The 19,837-nt window shown below is 42.7% G+C and overlaps 1 protein-coding gene across 1 annotated transcript in view; it reads right to left on the minus strand.

Annotated features, from left to right (window-relative positions):
- Positions 1-13,735: 13,735 nt before the first annotated feature.
- The window catches only part of Apaf1 (apoptotic peptidase activating factor 1), a 74,529-nt gene continuing 68,427 nt past the window's right edge, over positions 13,736-19,837 (minus strand). The window contains exons 24-26 of the mRNA XM_051172775.1: positions 19,351-19,476; positions 17,353-17,499; positions 13,736-14,089 (exon numbers count right to left, since the gene is read on the minus strand). Coding sequence (XP_051028732.1) covers positions 13,943-14,089; positions 17,353-17,499; positions 19,351-19,476 — 420 coding nt within the window. The 3' untranslated portion in view covers positions 13,736-13,942. The remainder of the gene's footprint in view (positions 14,090-17,352; positions 17,500-19,350; positions 19,477-19,837) is intronic.

Below are 19,837 nucleotides of genomic sequence, written 5' to 3' on the forward strand. Positions count from 1 at the left end.
GGAAGTTCAGAAGTTCAAGGTCATTCTGGACTCTGAGTTTGAGGTGAACCTGGCCTTCTGGGCTACATGAAACCCTGCCTTTAAATAAAATAAAAAAAAAAAGTGTTGGTGAATGACAAGTCCAAGATGAGGAAAGTAGAACTGCTGCCATACCAAGGTGGAGAGGCTAGAGTCACTGTCAAGCCAAGAGGGAAGAAAGAATATCTCAAAGCCACACAGAAACCGGTAGGTGATCTTCCCGAGATACTGAAACGCAGGCCTGTGCCCCCACCCACCCAACTTCCACCAAGACTGTTCACCTCCACAAAACCCAGTCATGTCCCACCTGAAACCAGTTACTCAGACCAGTGGGGCTGGGCTTTCCAAAAAAGGAAAACCAGGGTTGGATGCTAGTCAAAAACTAGGTGGTATACCAAAAGAACCCCAACACTTGGAAGATAGAAGCCCAGGATGAGTACTGGTCTCAAAAGGGGAGGGGGGAGATAGTAAGATGGCTCAGTGAGTAAAGATGTTTGCCACCAAGCCTGATGATACAAATTCTAAGCTAAACCCCTAGGATCCACTGACTTCTGTCTGACCTCCACACTCACACCATGGAGTGAGCATGCGTGTCTGCACTCAAACAGGTACACAAATACATGAACACACATGAATATGCACACATACCAAATAAATAAATATAAGACTGGGGATGCCTAGTGTGCAAACCTCCAGCTCTGTGGAGATGAGGCAAAGGTGACCCACGCGTGGAGTAGCCAGGAAGTAAGTCTGAGGATGAGTGGCTATGATGCTAATTCCTCAGAGCACCTGCCCCCAGCCCCCACTCAAGTCCTTCTCAGGACCTAGTGCCCTGAAATCTGCCCAACAGCTCGGACTACATATCCAGACTTGAACCTTGGACACCCCTGGTCCAAGGTGATGGAGAATGACAGGAGTACATTGTCTATTCACCAATTGACTTTTTGTGATCAGCTGTATTCCCAGTCCTGAAGTTCTGACCTTATAAATGAATTTGCAATGAATATGAGCAATTCATTTTCTGAAATCCTAAATGAAAAGTCTCCAAGTCTTAGTCTCCTCGTACTAGCAGGAAACCCAGGAACAAACTCATCCAAGGCTAAGTGACTTCAAAGGCCTGGTCTCTGATGGGCACCACATTTGATCCAATTCTTCAGCCCCTTCCATGTGAACAGGTGCCTGGAAGAATATTTCTTCTGCAGTTAAGCTCATAGCCTAAGAGTAACTGAGGTTCTCATTCAGGCATCTTAATAACTGCTTAGCACATCCACAGACCTGTAGGGAGGAGACGCAAGCAAAGAATCTTTTCCAGTGACACTCTTCTGAGACTAGGAATTATTAGAAAGTCAGTTCTCCTTCTCCAAAGGTCACTAAGAAAATTATAATATAAAGCAGTTGTTGAATAATAGGCGGCCTCTCTTGCAGACTTCAACACTCTGGGGATATGTTTATTCATTCCCTATAATTTAGTGGCAAACCTCTTTTCTCCAAGTGAAGTTTTACATTCCCCTAACGATATTTCACAGGAAAGTGATAAAAACAGGACCATAAAGAAAACTCTAGCAACAGATTACAACATGATTCAGCACCTTTGCAATAACCTCGTGGATGAGGGGACACTGAGAACCTCGTATGCATCCAGGCACTTGGGAACTTCAATCATTCAACATTCACTGAGGCTATAATTGCAGGGCAGGCAATGTTAAAGACTCCGGTGTTAAAGTGCATCTGCCTTTCAAGAGTGTCCCATCTTACAGGGGACCCAATATTCAAATAAGCAATGCCAGTATAAAGAAATAGAAGTGTTGCCAGAAAAGGGAGAACAGCGAGAGAGGCAGGGCAGACCATCAACCACTGAAGGTTGTTTTAAAGGATATATAAAAGATAACGTTAGAGAAAAAAAATATAATTGGGGTTGGAAGGTAGTGGAGAACAGCTCACGCCAAGCCACTGACACGAGAGAGCTCTCAGCACACAGGCCCAGGGTACACAGACTGAAGTTTACACAGAGATGTTCAAAATTAAAATTAGGAAATACCATGAAAAAAAGAGCATAACCGGGGCCGGGGAGAGATGACTCAGCAATTAAGAGTGAAAACTGCTCCATCATGATCTAAGTTCGGTTCCCAGCACCCATGTTGGATGGGTCCCTGCAGAGTAGTCTGTACTGTGTAAGCGGAGGAAAGCTTACAAGCCACAGGCATTCCTTGCTCTCTTCTCGCTGTGGACATAATGTGACTGGCTTCTTCAACCTCCTGCTGCCTTGACTTCCTCATGTTTGAGCCAAAATAAACCTTTCTCCTTTAAGTTGCCTCTGTCAGTATTCTATCACAGCAACAGGAAAACTAATCAATACAGGCTAGGTTCATTAAGAAAGGGTTCAAGACAAGGAGTAAAAGAAATCTCAGTAATGAAAAACATATGTAGTGGATGTAAACATGTTTTTGTTTTGATCCCAAGTGTGGGATGTGAAACAGACTTGTGTGAGGGTGTGCGGTTTGTCCCTTGAAAACAGACTTTTGAGAGAACACATGGTGTTTATCCACTAGAAGAACTGTCTCTTGCAAGGGCATGGTCTTTGCCGACTGATAAACATCCTAGTGCGGACTCTGAAAGGAGCTATACACATAAGCCCAAAGCAAGAGGCAGGGTTTTGGTTTGGGTATTACTTCCTACTGTTTAGCTATTCATCACTCCACTTCGAGATATTCCTAGAGAGAAACACTCCAGAGAACACTTTGAGGTTCCGGGTTCTAGCTGCTGCTCCATGTTCCGGCTGCTGTGGTTGCAGTCACCTTTGCTGAATCGCTGGTGTGCTGTTTAACAGGTCTGCTGGGATCCTGAATACGAAGAGTAGAATCGCTCCAAGGAACCGAGTCAAAAAGGTCTACTTCTCGTGTTCCCATTAGCCTCTTTTCTCTCCTATCTAGGGTAGGTGGGTTGGAAAGGAAATATAAGCATTAAAGAACCCCAAATAAAGTAGGTTCGAAAACCTTAAAGGCCTACGAAAGGATTTCTGGATGAAAGTTTGTGCCAGCAGAGGGTGTGGGCAGTGCAGGCTGGTGGTAGGCAGAGGCATGAGAGAGTTCTCAGGGTGATGAAGCTAACAGAGCACCTACCTCATGGACCACTTCATAGTACACACCTCATGGAAGTATGAAAGGCTACTGAGAGAGAAAGCAGGTAACAATCAGAGTCCGGTGAACCATGTGAACATAGACACCCAAGTAGAAGATGGAAGACAAGAGAAGCGCGCGCGCGCACACACACACACACACGCAGGAGGAATCCTAGGGTTAAAGAAGATGCAAATGAAAAAAAGGTATTTTTACATTATGTATAATCTTATCCAAACTTTTGCAGTGACAATGTTTTGTTTTCTCTAAGTCACAGTGCTTTAACAGCCCAAGAGCCCATAATTCTAAACTATGTTCAATGACTGGTTGAATTCATGCAATGAACTTCTAAGGATGTGGTGACCCTTGCGCAATTGTCCCCTTAGACACCCACAATTGCTAACTTTTCTTTAGAACTTCGACTGAATACTCCAACAGCAGAAGTACCTCAGCTTTCGAATTCTTATGCCCAGTTCTCTTAGATGCAGGTCTGGTGTTTCATCTCACTTCTTAGGGAATTTTGCCTTTATTTCTCTGCTGGGAATGGTGCAAGAATCCTTGAGCCTCAAAAACATCTCAACAACCTGAAGAACAGGGAAATGTCTAAGAAATCGTTTTTAAAATGTTCCACATCCTTAGACATCAGGGAAAGGCAAATTGAAACTACATTGAGATTTCATCTTACCTCAGCCAGAAGAGCTAAGTTCAAGAAAACAAGTAGGAGCAAATGTTAGTGAGGATTTCGGGGAAAGGGAGTTCTTGTTTACTGTTGGTGAGGGTGCAAACTAATACAGCCACTAAGGAAATCAATGTGGGGTTTTTCAAAAAAGTATAAATGTACCTACCATATGACCCAGACCTACCACATCTGGGCATATAGCCAAAGGTCTCTAAATCTTAATATAGAGATACTTGTAATGTTGGCTCTGTTTCCTAACAATTAAACCTTATTATACAACCCAACTAGCTTACACAAGAAGGAAAAGAGGTTAAAGGGAAACAAGAGTGAACCTTCCGGTATCCATTCCACGGGACGGGTCCCTAGGTATCTCTGGCCTGGCGCTGGTCCAGCCTGTTCGCTGATCCTCTTCCCAGTCCACTTGCACTCAAGCTTGGTCTGAACCTGCTGCTCTCTCTGTCCTCTCCAGCTGCCTGTCTGTCATGTGCAAGGGATGTGCAAGGGGCGGTCTCCTTCTCCCATTGAGGGCCGGTCGATTAAAAACACAATAGTCCAGATGGAGTCCCCAGGTCGGCTTCCTGAATTCCAGGCCCAAGATGGCTCCACTCAGTCTATCTCAAGGTTACTCTCAGGGAGTATCTATGGTGTGTCCAAGGGCAAAGTCGGCCAAGACTGCTTTCACCTGTGACAAAGCTTACAATCCTTCTCACAGGTTCCTTGCTGCTCTATGCACAATAGTCAGGAAATGGGAACAGCACAGATATCCATCAATTGATGAATCGATCATGAGAATGTAGTTCGTACATACACAGTGAAATTTTATTATTTTCTTTTCATTTTCATATTTAACATTTTTATTTTATGTGTATAAGTGTTTGATCTGCCTCACATGTGTGCCTGGTATTCATGAAGGTTAGAAGACAGCACTGGACCCCCAGAACTGTAAGTGCTGGGAGTCAAACATAGGGCTTCTGTAAGAACAACAGGTGCTCATAACCACTAAGCCATCTTTTCATCTGCACAACAGAATTTTATTGAGTATAAAAATGAAATTATTAAATTCACAGGTAAATGGATGGACCTGGAAATAATTCTTTTGAGCCAGGTAACCCAGACCCTGAAAGACAAACAAACTGTATTGGATGTAAACATGTTTTTGTTTTGATCCCAAGTGAGGGATGTACAACAGACTTGTGAGAGGCCGTGTGGTGTTTGTCCCCTAGAAGGGGAACTGCCCCTTGCAGAAGGCATGGTCTTTGCCAGCTGATAAACATCCTGGTACAGACTCTGAGAGGAGGTAAGTATGAGCCCAAAACCAGAGGCTTGGCATTTGGCCTTCTGCATCATCGCTTCACATTGCTTGGTTGTTCATGGCTTCACTTAGAGATGCTCCTAGAGAGAAACGCTCCAGAGAACACTTAAAGGTTCCAGGGTCTGGTTGCTGCTCCGGTTTCGGCTGCTGAGGTTGTAGTCACTTTTGCTGAATTGCTGGTTTGCTGTTTAACAGGTCTGCTGGAATACTGATGACGAAGAATGCAACTGGCCCAAGGAACTGAGTCTAAAAAGGACTACTTCTCCTGTTCCCATTAAACTTTTTTCTCTCCTATCTAGGGTGGGTGGGTTGGAAGGAAAATAGAGTCATTAAAGAACCTCAAGCAAAGTAGGTTTTTAAAAGATTAATGCCTACAACAAACACATGTTCTCTCTCATATGTGGATCCTAGCTTTGAAAGGACAGAGGATGGGAGACACAAAGAGATATATAAGGGGATAATGCCTCTTTCATATGTCATATGTTATCGCTCATAAAGTCCAGCTTCCCCTGGAGTTGGTCAAGGGGGTTCCACAGATGGCCACACTGTTGAGGCTATAAACATCATTCTCAGAAACCAATCAAACTTTATGGTAAGACATCACAGGACATGAAAAAGTCAAGCTTGCACTGACCTGGAATCTTCCTCCCTCCTAGTAAGTGTTCACAGTACTGGGAGGTGCTATGTAGGTTGCTGAGGAAGAGAAGTCCTCAACAGTCTCCCCAAGTTGTAGGCTGCAAGCTACAGTGATGACCACATAATGACAAGATATACCACACATTGGTACAATAGTGACAACACAGAGGCTGTGGGGGGTAACCATCTGCTTTATAATTGGGTTTAAGGTCCATTTCACAAAACAGACTTCATGCTTTGTACCGTTATGAACCCTTGGCTAGGCAGATCATCGGCTCTAGGAAGAGAACCTATTATTTTGCTAAATAAATCAATCAAACTGTCTTCTAAAATTAGTGTAGATCTCAACCCTCATCAGAGAAGCTTCTTTTTGCAGTGGTTGCTGATTAATATAGAGACAACTGGTCAAAGTACAGAAAATATTAGTGACTATGGAGTGCTCAGCCCTAAGTGGGACTATACATCACGCTCATTACCCACAAGACTCGGGGATCATCGAAAAGTGGATGGAAAGACTAAGAACCAGAGGTCTGAAGAGACTTGCTGGACATGGCAGGGCATATGACTTACCAACAGCTATGGTGGCATGTACAAGACTTGCACTAGGTCATGCCAGTCAAAATCCTAGCATGGCCAGAGAGGGGCTCACAACACCCCACCCCTTGCTGAAGTGGCTACTGACAGTTGATTGCTGCTGGCGTGGAGATGGGGAGAGTCGGTTTTCTCTGGAATGTGGCCCCTGGGAAGTTGCCTCTGTTTCAGAGCATGGCCCTACACCCGTGTCCATACTAGCAGCACTAGCTGGGCTTAGTGGGTGGGAAAAAAGTGCATAAAGCTGGTTATCATGGCACATGCCTTAAATCTCAGAACCTGGGAGTCAGAAAGAGGCAGATCTCTGTGAGTTCAAGGCCAGCCTGGTCTGCAGAGCAAGATCCAGAATAGCCAGGCCTACACAGTGAGACCCCATCTCAAAAAGAAAAAACATATGTAGATTAAATTAGGAGAGGGACATGGTAGGGTGTTCTGGTAGGAGCTAGATGGAAAAGAGTGGGAGTGGATTTGAGTAAAACACAGTATGTGTGTGAAATTCTCAAAGAATTAAAAAAAAAATTTTTAAGTACCTTGGGTGGGCTCACAGAGGGATTAGGATGTTTAGGATTTTGTAAGCCTCTGATTTGACTTCCTGTTGAGGTAAGGAGATGTACTACTGTAACTTTTGTAAAGCAAACTTAGATAAGTGTAAGTAAGTTGTAATTGTTCACAGAGCTGTATTCTATTTTTACTAAGGTAATTTTGTTGGTGTATATAGTTCATAAAGTATTAAAGACATTTCAATTAGTACTGAAAAAGGTTTCATAATTCATTAATATAACCAAAATAAGACAATGATTCTCCTTAGATTTTTTTAAAATTATGATTTAAAACATTTTTCTTCTTGGTTTTTGAGACAGGTTTTATCTTTGTAGCCTTTGGTGTTGTGAACTCACTTTGTAGACCAGGCTGGCCTCTGCTTCTCAGAGCTCCCACCTGCCTCTGCCTCCCAGAGTGCTGGGATTAAAGGCATGTGCCATCACACTGGGCTGGGGATTTTGTTTTGTTTTTGTTTTTGTTTTCTTTTTGAGACAGTTTCTCTGTATAGCTTTGGCTCTCCTGAAACTTGCTCTGTAGACCAGACTGCCTTGAACTCACATCGATCCACCTGCCTCTGCCTCCTGAGTGCTGAGACTAAAGGTGTGTGCCACCACGCCTGGCTCTCGTGGACTATTTTTTTTTTTAACTATATAAATTATTTATCTGAAAATTAGTTTCTGGTTGCCATCTAGGTCTCCAGCAATAAGAACACCAAAAAAATATATGTCATTGCCCTAATGTTCAGTGTTTGGTCTTTAAACTGTTAAGATAATTGATAAAATCATTTCTGGTAATTCCATGATATGCATTTGAAATCTCAGAAATCATATGAAGATACCAAAGGAAAACTCATTCAATAGGAATGTCTTTAATAATATTATTGTTTATGAGGAAACTGAATAAGAAGCATCCACCAAGAAAATAGTTTAAGATAGCAGAATGGCTCACAGGGTCAAATGGCACTGAAAAAGAGAGGATAAAGAACAGTAATAACACAAAGAGAACAAAGCAAGAAAGAATTAGAACAGGTTGTACAACAAGTAACATACGTAAACTAAATAAATGTAAGGGAGATGAAAATATAGCATTTTAAAAATAAGTTAACAGATGGCCCCAGTCACCAAATTCTATTTGTCAGGGTGGGGTGAGAGCAGAGGAAGGGGGCTAAGACAAGGTGGAGAAGACCAGTGTGATGGCACATACCTGTAATCCCAGCAGAAAGGGGAGGGGGTCAGAATGCAGAGACACAGGTTTGAAATCGTCAAAAGAAAAGTAATAAAAAATGAGTCAAAATAATACTGACAGTAAGAGGGGGTAAGAAAAGCAAAAATCAGACAATCATCAATACATTAAGAAAAGGAATCTGATGAAGATTCAAAATCTTTCCTTATAATAAAAGTTCTGACAGAGTAGGAGTAGAGGGACCAGATCTCAACACATGTTAATGACATTATATTGCATGGGAGAAAACTCAAAAAGTTTATCTATTAAAATCAGGAACAAAACAATGGTGTCCACTTTCTCCACTCTTAGCTGGAACAATCAGACAGGAGAAGGATATTAATGGGAAGAGAAGTCAAAGCATTCTTATTTGGAGACGAAATAACTTCACCAGAAAATTCTTATCTCTAATAACCACTTTCAGCAAAGTGGGAGACTAAGACTAACACAAAGATCAGGAGCCTTCCTCCACGCAGCAAGCACCCACGAGGAAGAAATCGAGGGGTGACTCCCTACTCACAACTGCCTTAAGAGGAAGGAAAGAGAGTAAATGGGTTAAGGAAGTGAAGCTTTCAAAGAACCAGACCCAACCACTAGACATATGAGCATGTCCAGCCTTGTCAGAACACAGCCCTAGAATGGAGTCCTGTGAGAATCCGGAGTGCTTGTGAGAAAACTCCAAGAAAATAAAAGTTTGGGACCTCAGTGTCCTCAAAAACACAGAACTATTCTTGGCATGCGCTTCTGTGGCCCTTTCAGGTGCAGCAGATAGGACCAAGCTCACTTCAGATTGTTCATACAACTGGCTATTGTTATTTGTTTATATGCCTCACGGTTTTGCCATGTGTGGCTTGTCCTTGTGATTACACAGTTTACTTATGTGACTTTTCTTAATCCTCAGAGCCTGGTGCAATGAATACAGTTGTCAGGTGCATGAAATTTTAGTCTGTGCCATTTACTGGCTCTATCGTCCCTAGTACCACCTTTAGATTGGTGACACAGTCTCATTAACCATCAGAGAAATAAGAATTTAAACTACCAGTCAGAAAAAACAAATAAAAAGTAAACTACCAGTCAGAAGGACAATTATTAATTCTACAAGGGCTGAAGAGATGCCTCAGAGGTTAAGAGCACTGGCTGTTCTTCCAAAGGTCCTGATTTCAATTCCCAGCAACCACATGGTGGCTCACAACCATCTATAATGAGGTTTGGTGCCCTCTCTGGTGTGCATGTGTACATGCAGACAGAACACTGTATACATAGAAGAAGAAGAAGAAGAGAAAGAAAGAAAGAAAGAAAGAAAGAAAGAAAGAAAGAAAGAAAGAAAGAAAGAAAGAAAGGAAAGAAAGAAAGGAAGAAAGAAAAGAAAAGAAGTCAGTCCACAAACACACCAGCTGTGGTGACACACACCTTTAATTCCAGCATTTTGGAGGCAGAGGCAGGTAAATTTTCATGAGTTTAAGATCAGCCTAGACTATCCAGCTAGTGCCAGGGCTACATAGTGAGACCCTCATCTCAAACTAAACAAAACAACAAATCTTGCTGAGAATGTGGACAAAAGGGAACTTCATACATGGCTGGAGGGGATGTAAATAAAATGAACCAACCACTATGGAAGTTTCTCAGAAAAATAAAAGAGAAGGTAAGTTATGGACCCAACCTAGCTGTCCAAAAACAGAGTAGATAAAGAAAATGTGGCTATATAATACTCAATGGAATTCTTCTCCACATCAAAGAAGGAAATTATGTTAATAGAAAATCTATGTATCTAGAGATAATTACACTAAGTCAGTCTCAGGACAAAAGTATGTTTTCTCTCATTTGTGATACACACACACACACGGGGCGGGAGGGGGAGAGAGCACGCCAGCAAATCATGTATGAAGTAAATCTATAAATGGCATGGAAGTTCTAGAAGAGAAACTTCATAAGAGAATAAAGGGGACCACTCAGCTATTAAAAACAAGGAATTTCCGAAATTTATGGACAAATGGATTGAACTAGAAATTATCATAATGAGTGAGTTCACCCAGAAGCAAAGAGAGTTAAATGGTATATACTCACTTATATGGAGACACTAGCCTAAGGGGTACGTCCCCATGGAAAACTTTACCTATCAGGAAAGTGGGTCAGAGGGGAGGACATCCTATTGAGAGTTTAGGTGTGAGAAGCCTGGGAGAATGAGGAAATAGAAGGATCCAGAGGGTCCTGGAAAACTACAGGCGGGTCTGGGCCCTGGGGTCCTCCTCAAACTATGACACCAGCCAAGGAAAATATAGGCAGTAAACTTCAAACCCCTACCCAGACTAGCTGATGGACAGGACATTCTCCACCGTTAAGTGGAGAAGGAGATCTGACTTTCACACAAACTCTGGTGCCCCATATTTGATCATGTCCCTTGGATGGAGATGCCTGGTAGCACTCAGAGGAAGGATAATAGGTCATCAAGAAGAGACTCGATACCCTATGAGCATATACAGGGGGAGGAGGTCTCTCTCAGTCACAGACATAGGGGAGGGGAATGGGGGGGAAGCAGGAGCGAGGGAGGAATGGGAGAATACAAGGGATGGGCTAACAACTGAGATGTAATTTGAAGAAATTAATAATAAAAAAAGAAAAAAAAAAGAGAATAAAGGGGACCAACATGAGAGAGCATGGGTGCTAAAGGGTAGGACAGGGGGTTTGGAGCAAACATGCTCAATATACATTGACTATGTATATGGAAATGTCCTTATAGAACACAGAATCATGTATAATAAATATACACAATAAAAATTACAATATAATAAAAAATATGACCACAATTTCCGAGAACTCTAGAATAAGACCAAGAGACCAACCTAAGAATACATGGAGTAAAAGTTGAAATTAAAAGCAAACAAAATAAAGTTTTTAAAGCATACATTTTATATATAGAAAATTCCCCAAATCTAAGGAAAGGCATGACACCCATGCACAAAAAACATTCACAACTAGATATGGCCACAGAAGAGCCTCTCCTCGCCACATTAAAGATGCTAAGGGAATAAAGAAACGATGGGACCTGCTGTGAGAGGAAACAACTCACACAGGGAACACAATCAGGATAAGATCACCTCTCAAAAAAAAAAAAAAAAAAAGCCTGAAAAGCCAGGCTAGCATGGAACAAAATAGCCCCACCCAAGACTGCTGGGTCCAGCAAAGCTGTCTTTTAATATTAACAGAGAAATAGGGACATTTCAAGATAAGCACAAACTAAAGCAATTCATGGCTACCAAGCAGGAGGGCGTGTGCACACGTGCATGTGATGTAAGTATACATGAAGCTATTTCCATGTGTGCATGTGTGTCTAAGTGTGTGCATAAGTATACATGCAGGTGTGTGTGTGTGTTGTAAGTGTATACATAGGTATGTCCGTGTGTGTCTGTCTGTCTTAAGAGTGTATGTAAGTGTACATGTATGTATATCTGTGTGTGTAAAGGCCTGAGACCAGTACCAGGTGTTGTTCTTGATTGCTTTCCATCGTTTTCTGGAGACAGTGTCTGTCAGCCTGGAGTTCAAGTCAGCTATACTGGCTGGACAGCAAATCCTAGGAATCTTTTTGTCTCCGCCTTCCCAGGGCTGAGATTAGAGGCTGAAAATCAAAGATAATTCCTCATGTTTGTAGTGACTGAGCCCATCTCCCCAGCCCATCCCTAAGGCTGTTTAATCAGTCTCCTAACAACAAAAAGAAGTCAAGCAAGGAGTCTGAAACCAAAATGTTTTTCAAATTTTTCAGGAATTTTAGTTTTGTTTTTAAAATTCATGTTTAAACAGTATCCAAGGCAAAAATTAAAAAAGGAATACACACATGTAAGTTATAAATACAAAAGTCTTCAGAGCATGTAAAACACATGATACAAAACCATCTTGACATATACAAAGTCCAGTGCAATCTCTCACATAAAAAGCACAGCGAGGAAAGTGTTTGTCTGCAGGCCACAAGCCGAGCCTTCTCTGTCAGCCCAGAGCTGCGACAAAAGCTACCTCGTGTTGCTTTGTCTTTCTTTCCCCTTGTTTTCAGGACAAAAATCGAGATATTTCAAAAATTTACGTTTACTGTTTTACTTCACCAGCCCAGCTACAGAACTGACAAGCCACTAATGCCATCTGAAAATCAAAGTTCGATTTCTCAGCAACTTCTAAGCAAGACATACTATTCAAATACGTATTTGTATAAAATTAAGACTTATCACTTATCACATCTGTTTAAATCACAGTAAGTACGTAAGCTAGTTCCTCAACCTAACAAACAAAAAAGGTTTAAAAAAAAAAAACCTTAATAATATACAAGATTTCTTTCACTCTACTCGTAGCCCCCCAATGGCGTGTGCTAACTAACCTAAAGCCCATCCAAGGGCGGGAGTGTGGCCCAGTGTAGAGTGCTTGTGCAGCATGTGCAACACCCTGGTTTCAATCCTCAGCACCATAACGAAAGAAAAAGAAACAGAAATGAGTGGTTTATTCCCACCCACACCAAAGCTAGTAATATGCAGTGGCAACAAAACAGCTTCACTGACTATCTACTATTAAAGCTAACACGCACTAATTCTTATTGCAAAATAAAGATTTTTATATGAACACTACATCTGCTACTAATTTATCTCTATTGTCTTTAATAATACTTCAGAGGAAAGTGGTTAAATCTAAGCTTCAACTAAAGATCCTAAAAAGAGGTTAAAAACAAAACGGATTACTGATGTTGCAAAGTTCTTTCTGCATCAGCAGCGTCTCTCCCAGATACTTAGCTGCCTGATGCAGGAGGATCACAACCACTGCATAATACACAGTTCTCATTTCCCAGGGACACATGAGTGTTGGGGGGGGAGGTATCATAAAAAGAACAGCACTGATGATGGCAAATGGATTAAAGGAAAGTGTGCATTACTACTTCACACGCCACTGACTTACTGACATCTAACTGTGGGGCAGAGGTTAGGAACGGTCAGGCTTAGTCAAGTAAAAAGTAAAAATCGGAGAGAGCCAGGTGGTGGCGGCACACACCTTTAGTTCCAGCACTCAGGAGGCAGAGGCAGACAGAGCTCTAAGTTTGAGGCCAGCCTGATCTACATAGCGAGTTCCAGAATAGTCAGAGCTACATAGAAAAACCCTGGCTTTAAAACAAAACAAAACAAAACAAAAAACACAGAGAGTGCAGTGTGGTGCCCGATTCAGACTGGCAGCCACAGTCCAGCTACACACAGGGCTATCATCGGCTACAGAGAAATCTCTCTAACTCATGACTTTAGCTCATGGAAAGAACTGTTGAAACCCACCACTCACTGAGTCATCAAAGAAATGTTGCAGACTGTGCACAAAGACACAATATTTTAAAGCAAATTTAAAGAGTGCAAATAAGCAGCATGATTATACTTGGAAAACCATACCCCTAGGGTAAGTGTGGTTCAGAAAACCGGCGACCATTACCTTGCAGCATAGCCTGCCTGATGATAGCATCAACTTAAAGAATTCCTTCAAACGATTCTCATTAACTACGCCAACCACTTTGAATGCATCAAGGAAGAAGCTTACTAATAGCGTAATAAGGTACATATTTACATCTCATTCCATGTTAAGGACAGACTGTTAATAACAATGATAACTAAAAAAAAATACTAAAGCAAAAGTGTGCTCATTTCTGGAGATATACTATTATTCATCCAGCTATACTAACATTATTCATCCATCCAGAAACACGTTTGCAATGGATGCAATACTGCAGTACAATTCACAGCTTTATAAAAAGTTTATGTACAGTTTCCATTTTTTCCAACTCAAAATTGAGCTGAACTGCATTAATGCTTAGCCATTTTACTCTAAAACCTGTAAGATATATAAAATGCCAAGGTTATCAACAGTCACATATGTTCTGAAGTCAGGGGACACATGAATTTTCTTGAGGTTTGTTCCATTTGTGTAGAAGGTCTGTGAGGATTCCCCAGTGACAACATTCCACCACTGTTCAGAGAAAAACAAAACCTTTGTTAGATGGGTAGTCCACTGCACGGTAAGTGTAGTGCTAGCCTGTCCCTCACCCAACTCCTCCTGTCTCCTGCGCCGCACAATGAGCAGGAATGGCCCCTGAGCTGCTCAGCCTGGTTGATTAGCCTGGTGATGGGCTCCCAGCCATGTCTGCACCCAGGGCCACTGCACCCACTGGAGAGCTGGTAAACACAGTGCACTGTGGAGGGTCTTCTCCATGGAACAGGCACATGGCTGAGTCGCTTCGCTGAGATGCTCTTCTATAGCCAGGGACTGTACTCCTATTCACAGTGCAGACAGGGAGGAGAACGGTCTCCCTAGAGAACATTTTTCACCAGGAGAGATGGAGGCTGTTTATGTGACAATCTATGCTGATTACTGGTCACATCAATGAAGCAGGTGCTCTGAGCACATCCTTCCCCTTCCTCTCCCGCACTGAATTCATGAAGAGTCTAACACTACTCTTACCATACGGCGTTCACAAAACTTACTGTCCTACCTCAGGGCTAAGCTGAGGGCAAGAGACAATGCTTGCAGTGCACCAAGAGCCTGAGCAGCACCGACATAGCAGTGTGCTCACCTGTGTGCTCAGGACAGAGCCTGCCACTCCGCCTTGTCTATGAGAGCAGGTTGAATACTCACCTTTACCCTGTGTTCTATCAGGGCTGATAAAACATAAATACCAGAGTCTGGTAAAGCTCACTACAGCTGCATGCACTTCCTGAACCACCACCATAAGTGAAAGCACAAAGGACACAGCCCAGCCTGAGAGGAGACGCACAGGTTCTCAGTGACTGAGGCCTGTAGAGTTCATCCCCTAGACCACCTGCCTCACTTTAGAAATAAGGACCTGGACTCCAGAGAGATCAAGACTCAGGGGACAAGTGGAGGTGGACAACAAAGCAGGAACAGCTTCTGACTTCTGAACACAGTCGTTCCCACACACACCAATACGAAGGACTGCTTTACCTGGAAACACCACAGCAGCCACTGGCTCATATGAACTAGAAATACAAGATTTTATAAGCAGCTAGCACAGGATTTTCAGGGTAGTGAATTACTCAGTATGACTCTACAGCTGTAGAAACATGTCATCAGAGATTTACCCAAACTCACAAAATGTGCAACAGCAAGCCTGATCCTTACACAAACTATGCGCTTTACGTAAGGAAGTACGGGGTGGGTCCGTCAGTCGTAGCAAACATCTGACACTGATAGTGGAAGAAGCCTGAGTATGCACAGCAGCAAAAGGCATGTAAGAAATGTTTGTAATATGATACATGCTATCATTGCACCCATCTCACAGACAAAACAACTGAGGCAAACAGGTAAAGCACGAGTGGCAGGGCCGGGATCTGAATTCAGGCCATCTGTTCCCCAGACCAGTCCTCAATCATGACAATACTCTTCTGCCTCTCAGTATAAAATGCCTTCATTTAAAAGCATGTGTTCCACATTTTAAATCTGCCTTTGCCTTCAGATGTAGGAAGGCATTCTAGCAGTTTAAGTGATACTATGTTTCATTTATAATAATTTTGAAAGGTAAGAACATTTTAGCTACTAGACTCCTATTTTATCTTACTGGCACTCAACTTATACTGCTCAGATTTTAAAGTAAACAGACCCAAAAGGCCTAATTTCGTGGCCACTCTAGCAGCTGTTTCTTCTTCCTCCTAATTTGTTCGGTGCCTTTGGATGGTCTCATTTACCACGCTGGGTAGATGCAGGCTGGGTTACAACATAATTAGTTTACCCTAGAAATCAAACCAGAAGGCAAAGCACTGATTGTCACTTCAGAACAGACTACACATGCAGGCTATAGTTTCTTCCAGCCTCAGGATGTAACTTTACTATGTAGTGGCATATCCTATTTCAAGGTTTGCCAAGACCCAGACACAGTCATATGGCAGCATTCTATGGTGCCCAAAGAATCTAGAAGCTTGACGCTGGGCAGTTAGTTTCCACTTCCAACACAAAGATAGCAGCATCTCTCCTCTAAGCACCCTCTTTAGAGCTCAGTTTTTATCTTTACACTAAAGGGGACAAGTGGCATTACCAGCCCAGGAGCTCTTGAAGACTAAATGAGAGTGTGCCCCAGAAGGTATACATTAAAGCAGCATAAGAGACTTTTATTTCATTGCAGGCTATGGAGGGATCATTTCACAAATTGAAAACATGCCCTTCACTTATCTTTTATAAGCTAGACATTTATGTTGAGCAAAACTGCAATAATGTGGGACCCTTATATGCAAAGATTTCATTCAGACACATCTGAACATCTGAATTGTGACATAATGAGAATTCTCTTCACCTGGCTGTTCTCAGCAAGCATCAGGAACCTCAAAAAATCTTAAGACAAAGCACACAGAATGCCCAAGTTGTCACCATAATTTGGAGTGTCCTTTCCTGCCCCTTTTACAAACGACCTGCCCATTCCTCTCCTTTGTGCCCCCACTTCCTGCTTGCAAACGTCTCTTGAGCCCCTCCTACACTTTGGGGACTTTATTTCTCACCCGCTTCCTGTGTGAAACATTAGCCACCACGAGGAAGGGACAAGCCTTAAATCTGTGCACAGCAGGCACTAAACACAGTCTTACTGAATGGATAAATAGGCCAATAAATGGCCTTGGAGCCCTATAACATGCTTAAGCCTAACCTCAAGAGTCACTATTGGACATGCAGAAGAAGCCAACTTGTTAGAGACAACTGAAGACACAGAAGGCCTGCTGTGAAACCTGGCATGTGTACTTACTAATCACAACGTTTCAGAAAAATTATAACCACCATGAAAATAAGTTTGCTCATCTATAAGCCGAAGGCAGTAAAACTTCAGTATCATGAAACTGATTAGTGGGCTAATAGAAATAAACCCTAGAGATTATAAATTAACTAGTATACTGCTACTACTATTATCAAGAAAGAAAAATTCACAAGTACAATCTTCAGATAATTCCAACCACAGCGTTTACTACTGAGTGCCATGGGAGACGAAGGTGGGTCATTTAGGTTCAGATGGGGAGATGAGAGCTCTCATGTTGCTCCTGCCAGCACCAAAGACTCTGAGAGGTCTAGAAAAAGTAGCTTCTTTTCAGACATCGGTCTAGCCACTGTAAAGTGGGCGTAACAACAACTTCCCTTCTACTTTGCTGGATTATAGGAAACCCAACTGAAAACAGTAAGTGAAAACCACTTAGACATGACCCAGACTGCTTTCTTTCTCATCCTTGAGTAACTCTTACCTTAAGATATCCTCCGGCAGAGACAAGCATTTCACTGTCAGGAGAGAAGCAAAGGTCAGTTACCCAGCCTCCGTGGGTAGCAGCTCCTTCTTCTACTGAAGCCGGAGCACACAAATGAAGAAGCTGGCCATCTGAGACATTCCATATCTATAGAAACATGATACATCATTCAGGAACAGGGTGCCCCTGAAGGTTTGCCAGGTTCAAAGGATGCACACACACCAACTGTGATATATCTGGAAGTCTTTCTTTAAAAACAAAAAGAACAATATACAGGGGGAGGAGGTCCCCCTCAGTCACAGTCATAGGGGAGGGGAGTAGGGGGCAAGCGGGAGGGAGGGAGGAATGGGAGGATGCAAGGGATGGGATAACAATTGAGATGTAATATGAATAAATTAATAAAATATGTATATTAAAAATAAAAAGAACAGTGTGCTGGATGAGAATGCTGTCAACTTCCACTGAGTGAAGGGTGGCATGGTGGCACACACCTCTAATCCTAGCTGCTCAGGAGGCTGAAGCAGGAATACTGTGAGCTCAGATGCTGGGCAACATAATGAGGCCTACATCCAAAACTAAACAATAGATAGGGGTTTACCTATTGAAATTCTAGACAATGTGTGAATAAGGCAGGTGAGAAATTATGACGGCATTCCTACAAGTACACACTCCCCTATTTCTGTGCACCATGCCTCCTCCTCCTGAGTTTTAATGTCCCTGCCTAAAAGCAAACACACAAAAACAAGAAGCCACCATAAGGCTGCAGAGATGGCTCAGCAATCAAAAGCACTGGCCGCTCTTCCAGAAGACCCAAGTTCAATTCCCAACAGCCACATAGTGGCTCACAACCATCTCTAACTGCAGAGGCGGGAGATCAGACACCCTCTTCTGACCTCCTTGGTCACTAAGCATGCATGTGGTGCTCAGACAGATGCAGGCCGCACACGTAAGAAATTAAAAATTAAAAAACAGAAAACTGGTTACCAAAGCAGCTATCCCAGTGCCCAAGTTTTCACCTTCTGTACAATTCTTCTAATACCACACATCATCTTTTCCATGGTTTCTGGTCTTTTAGCATGCAATAATTTCACTGGCCTTTCTTTCCACAGACACAAAAGAACAGCAGGCCATAACTCTTGGGAAAGTGCTCCCTAGATGAAGAGGGCACAGCTGACACGTGTACCTTTAGAACTTCAGGGTGGTAGGAACTGGCTGCTCATTCGGACTCCCTGATGGAAATGTGAGCCCCTGTGACGCTCCATTAGCAAAGACAGACAGTATAAGGGGACTGCAGCGAACTCAAGAAGAAATGCTGACTAATGTGGAGAGGACTAAGAAGATCTCTACTTTTAAACAGTGACAAAAAGAAATTGCAATTCATTTATGACCCAATGCTTTACCAAACAATTAGGACAAACCATCCACAGACTAATGGCAGAGAACCAAATGTAAATATCTACTCACATATGTTAGAAAAATGTCTGTGTAATGCTTATTGTTTGTTTGTTTGTTTGTTTTTTAATGTTGTTTTGTTTTGTTTTGTTTCAGACTGGCTCTTACTGTGTAGTGCTGGCTGCCCTGGAACTCATTTTATGCAGACCAGACTGGCTTTGAATTCAGAGATGTACCCACCTCTGCCTTCAGAGTGTTGGGATTAAAGGTGTGCACTAGCACCTCACTTGACTTATCTGTTTGACTTCTGAGATGACCGTGACTATGAACACAGTGTGCACCAGAAACAGAGCAAAGAATGCTCCATCCAACCAAAACCCCAGGACGGTGCATTCCTGTCCCATTAAGACAGCTAAACTTCTGTACTCGCAGGACTTGAAAGACTAAATCTGGAGTCAGGCCAGGCAAGGCTGAATAGTGAATTGAGGCCAGCCTAAGCTATACTGCAAGACTCTGTCTCCAAAACATCAATAAACAACCTCAATGTGGGGAAGAATGCCACCCAAGGCAAAGGAGAGATGCTTTCTCCGTCAGCACATACCCTACCCTGATCTCTCCATTGTCATCTCCAGTTGCCAGCAGGACGCCGTCCAGAGAGAAGGCGGAGCAGCGGACACAGCCATTGTGGCCCTTCAGCTCATGAAGAGGGAAAAGGAGTTCAAAGCTCCAGATCTGGAAGGCAATTAGGATTGATCAGGAATGGTACATACCCTCTAAACACCTCTAAGGCCTGCCCTGGGTGCTACACAGCCAAAAGGCCATTCACATGTAAGCGAAAACATTGCGGGCTCATACACTTTCACAAGATGTCCGAGCTCCAGCCTGCAACCTTGCCGATTTGGGGGACTTCTCCTTAATTAATTACTTGAGTTAAATGTAGCTCAAGGACCAGAGTCGGCTTTCTTACCTTTGTACCGATGCTTTCAAGGACAAACAGAGACTCATTTAAGAACAGTTTGCAGGGTGAGGCCCACTCTGCTAACGTTGGTGACCTACGACAACTCACAGTTCCTCTAGCTTCAGCTTCTGCATT

The sequence above is a fragment of the Acomys russatus genome, chromosome 31 (genome assembly GCF_903995435.1).
Source record: "Acomys russatus chromosome 31, mAcoRus1.1, whole genome shotgun sequence".
Taxonomy (NCBI): domain Eukaryota; kingdom Metazoa; phylum Chordata; class Mammalia; order Rodentia; family Muridae; genus Acomys; species Acomys russatus.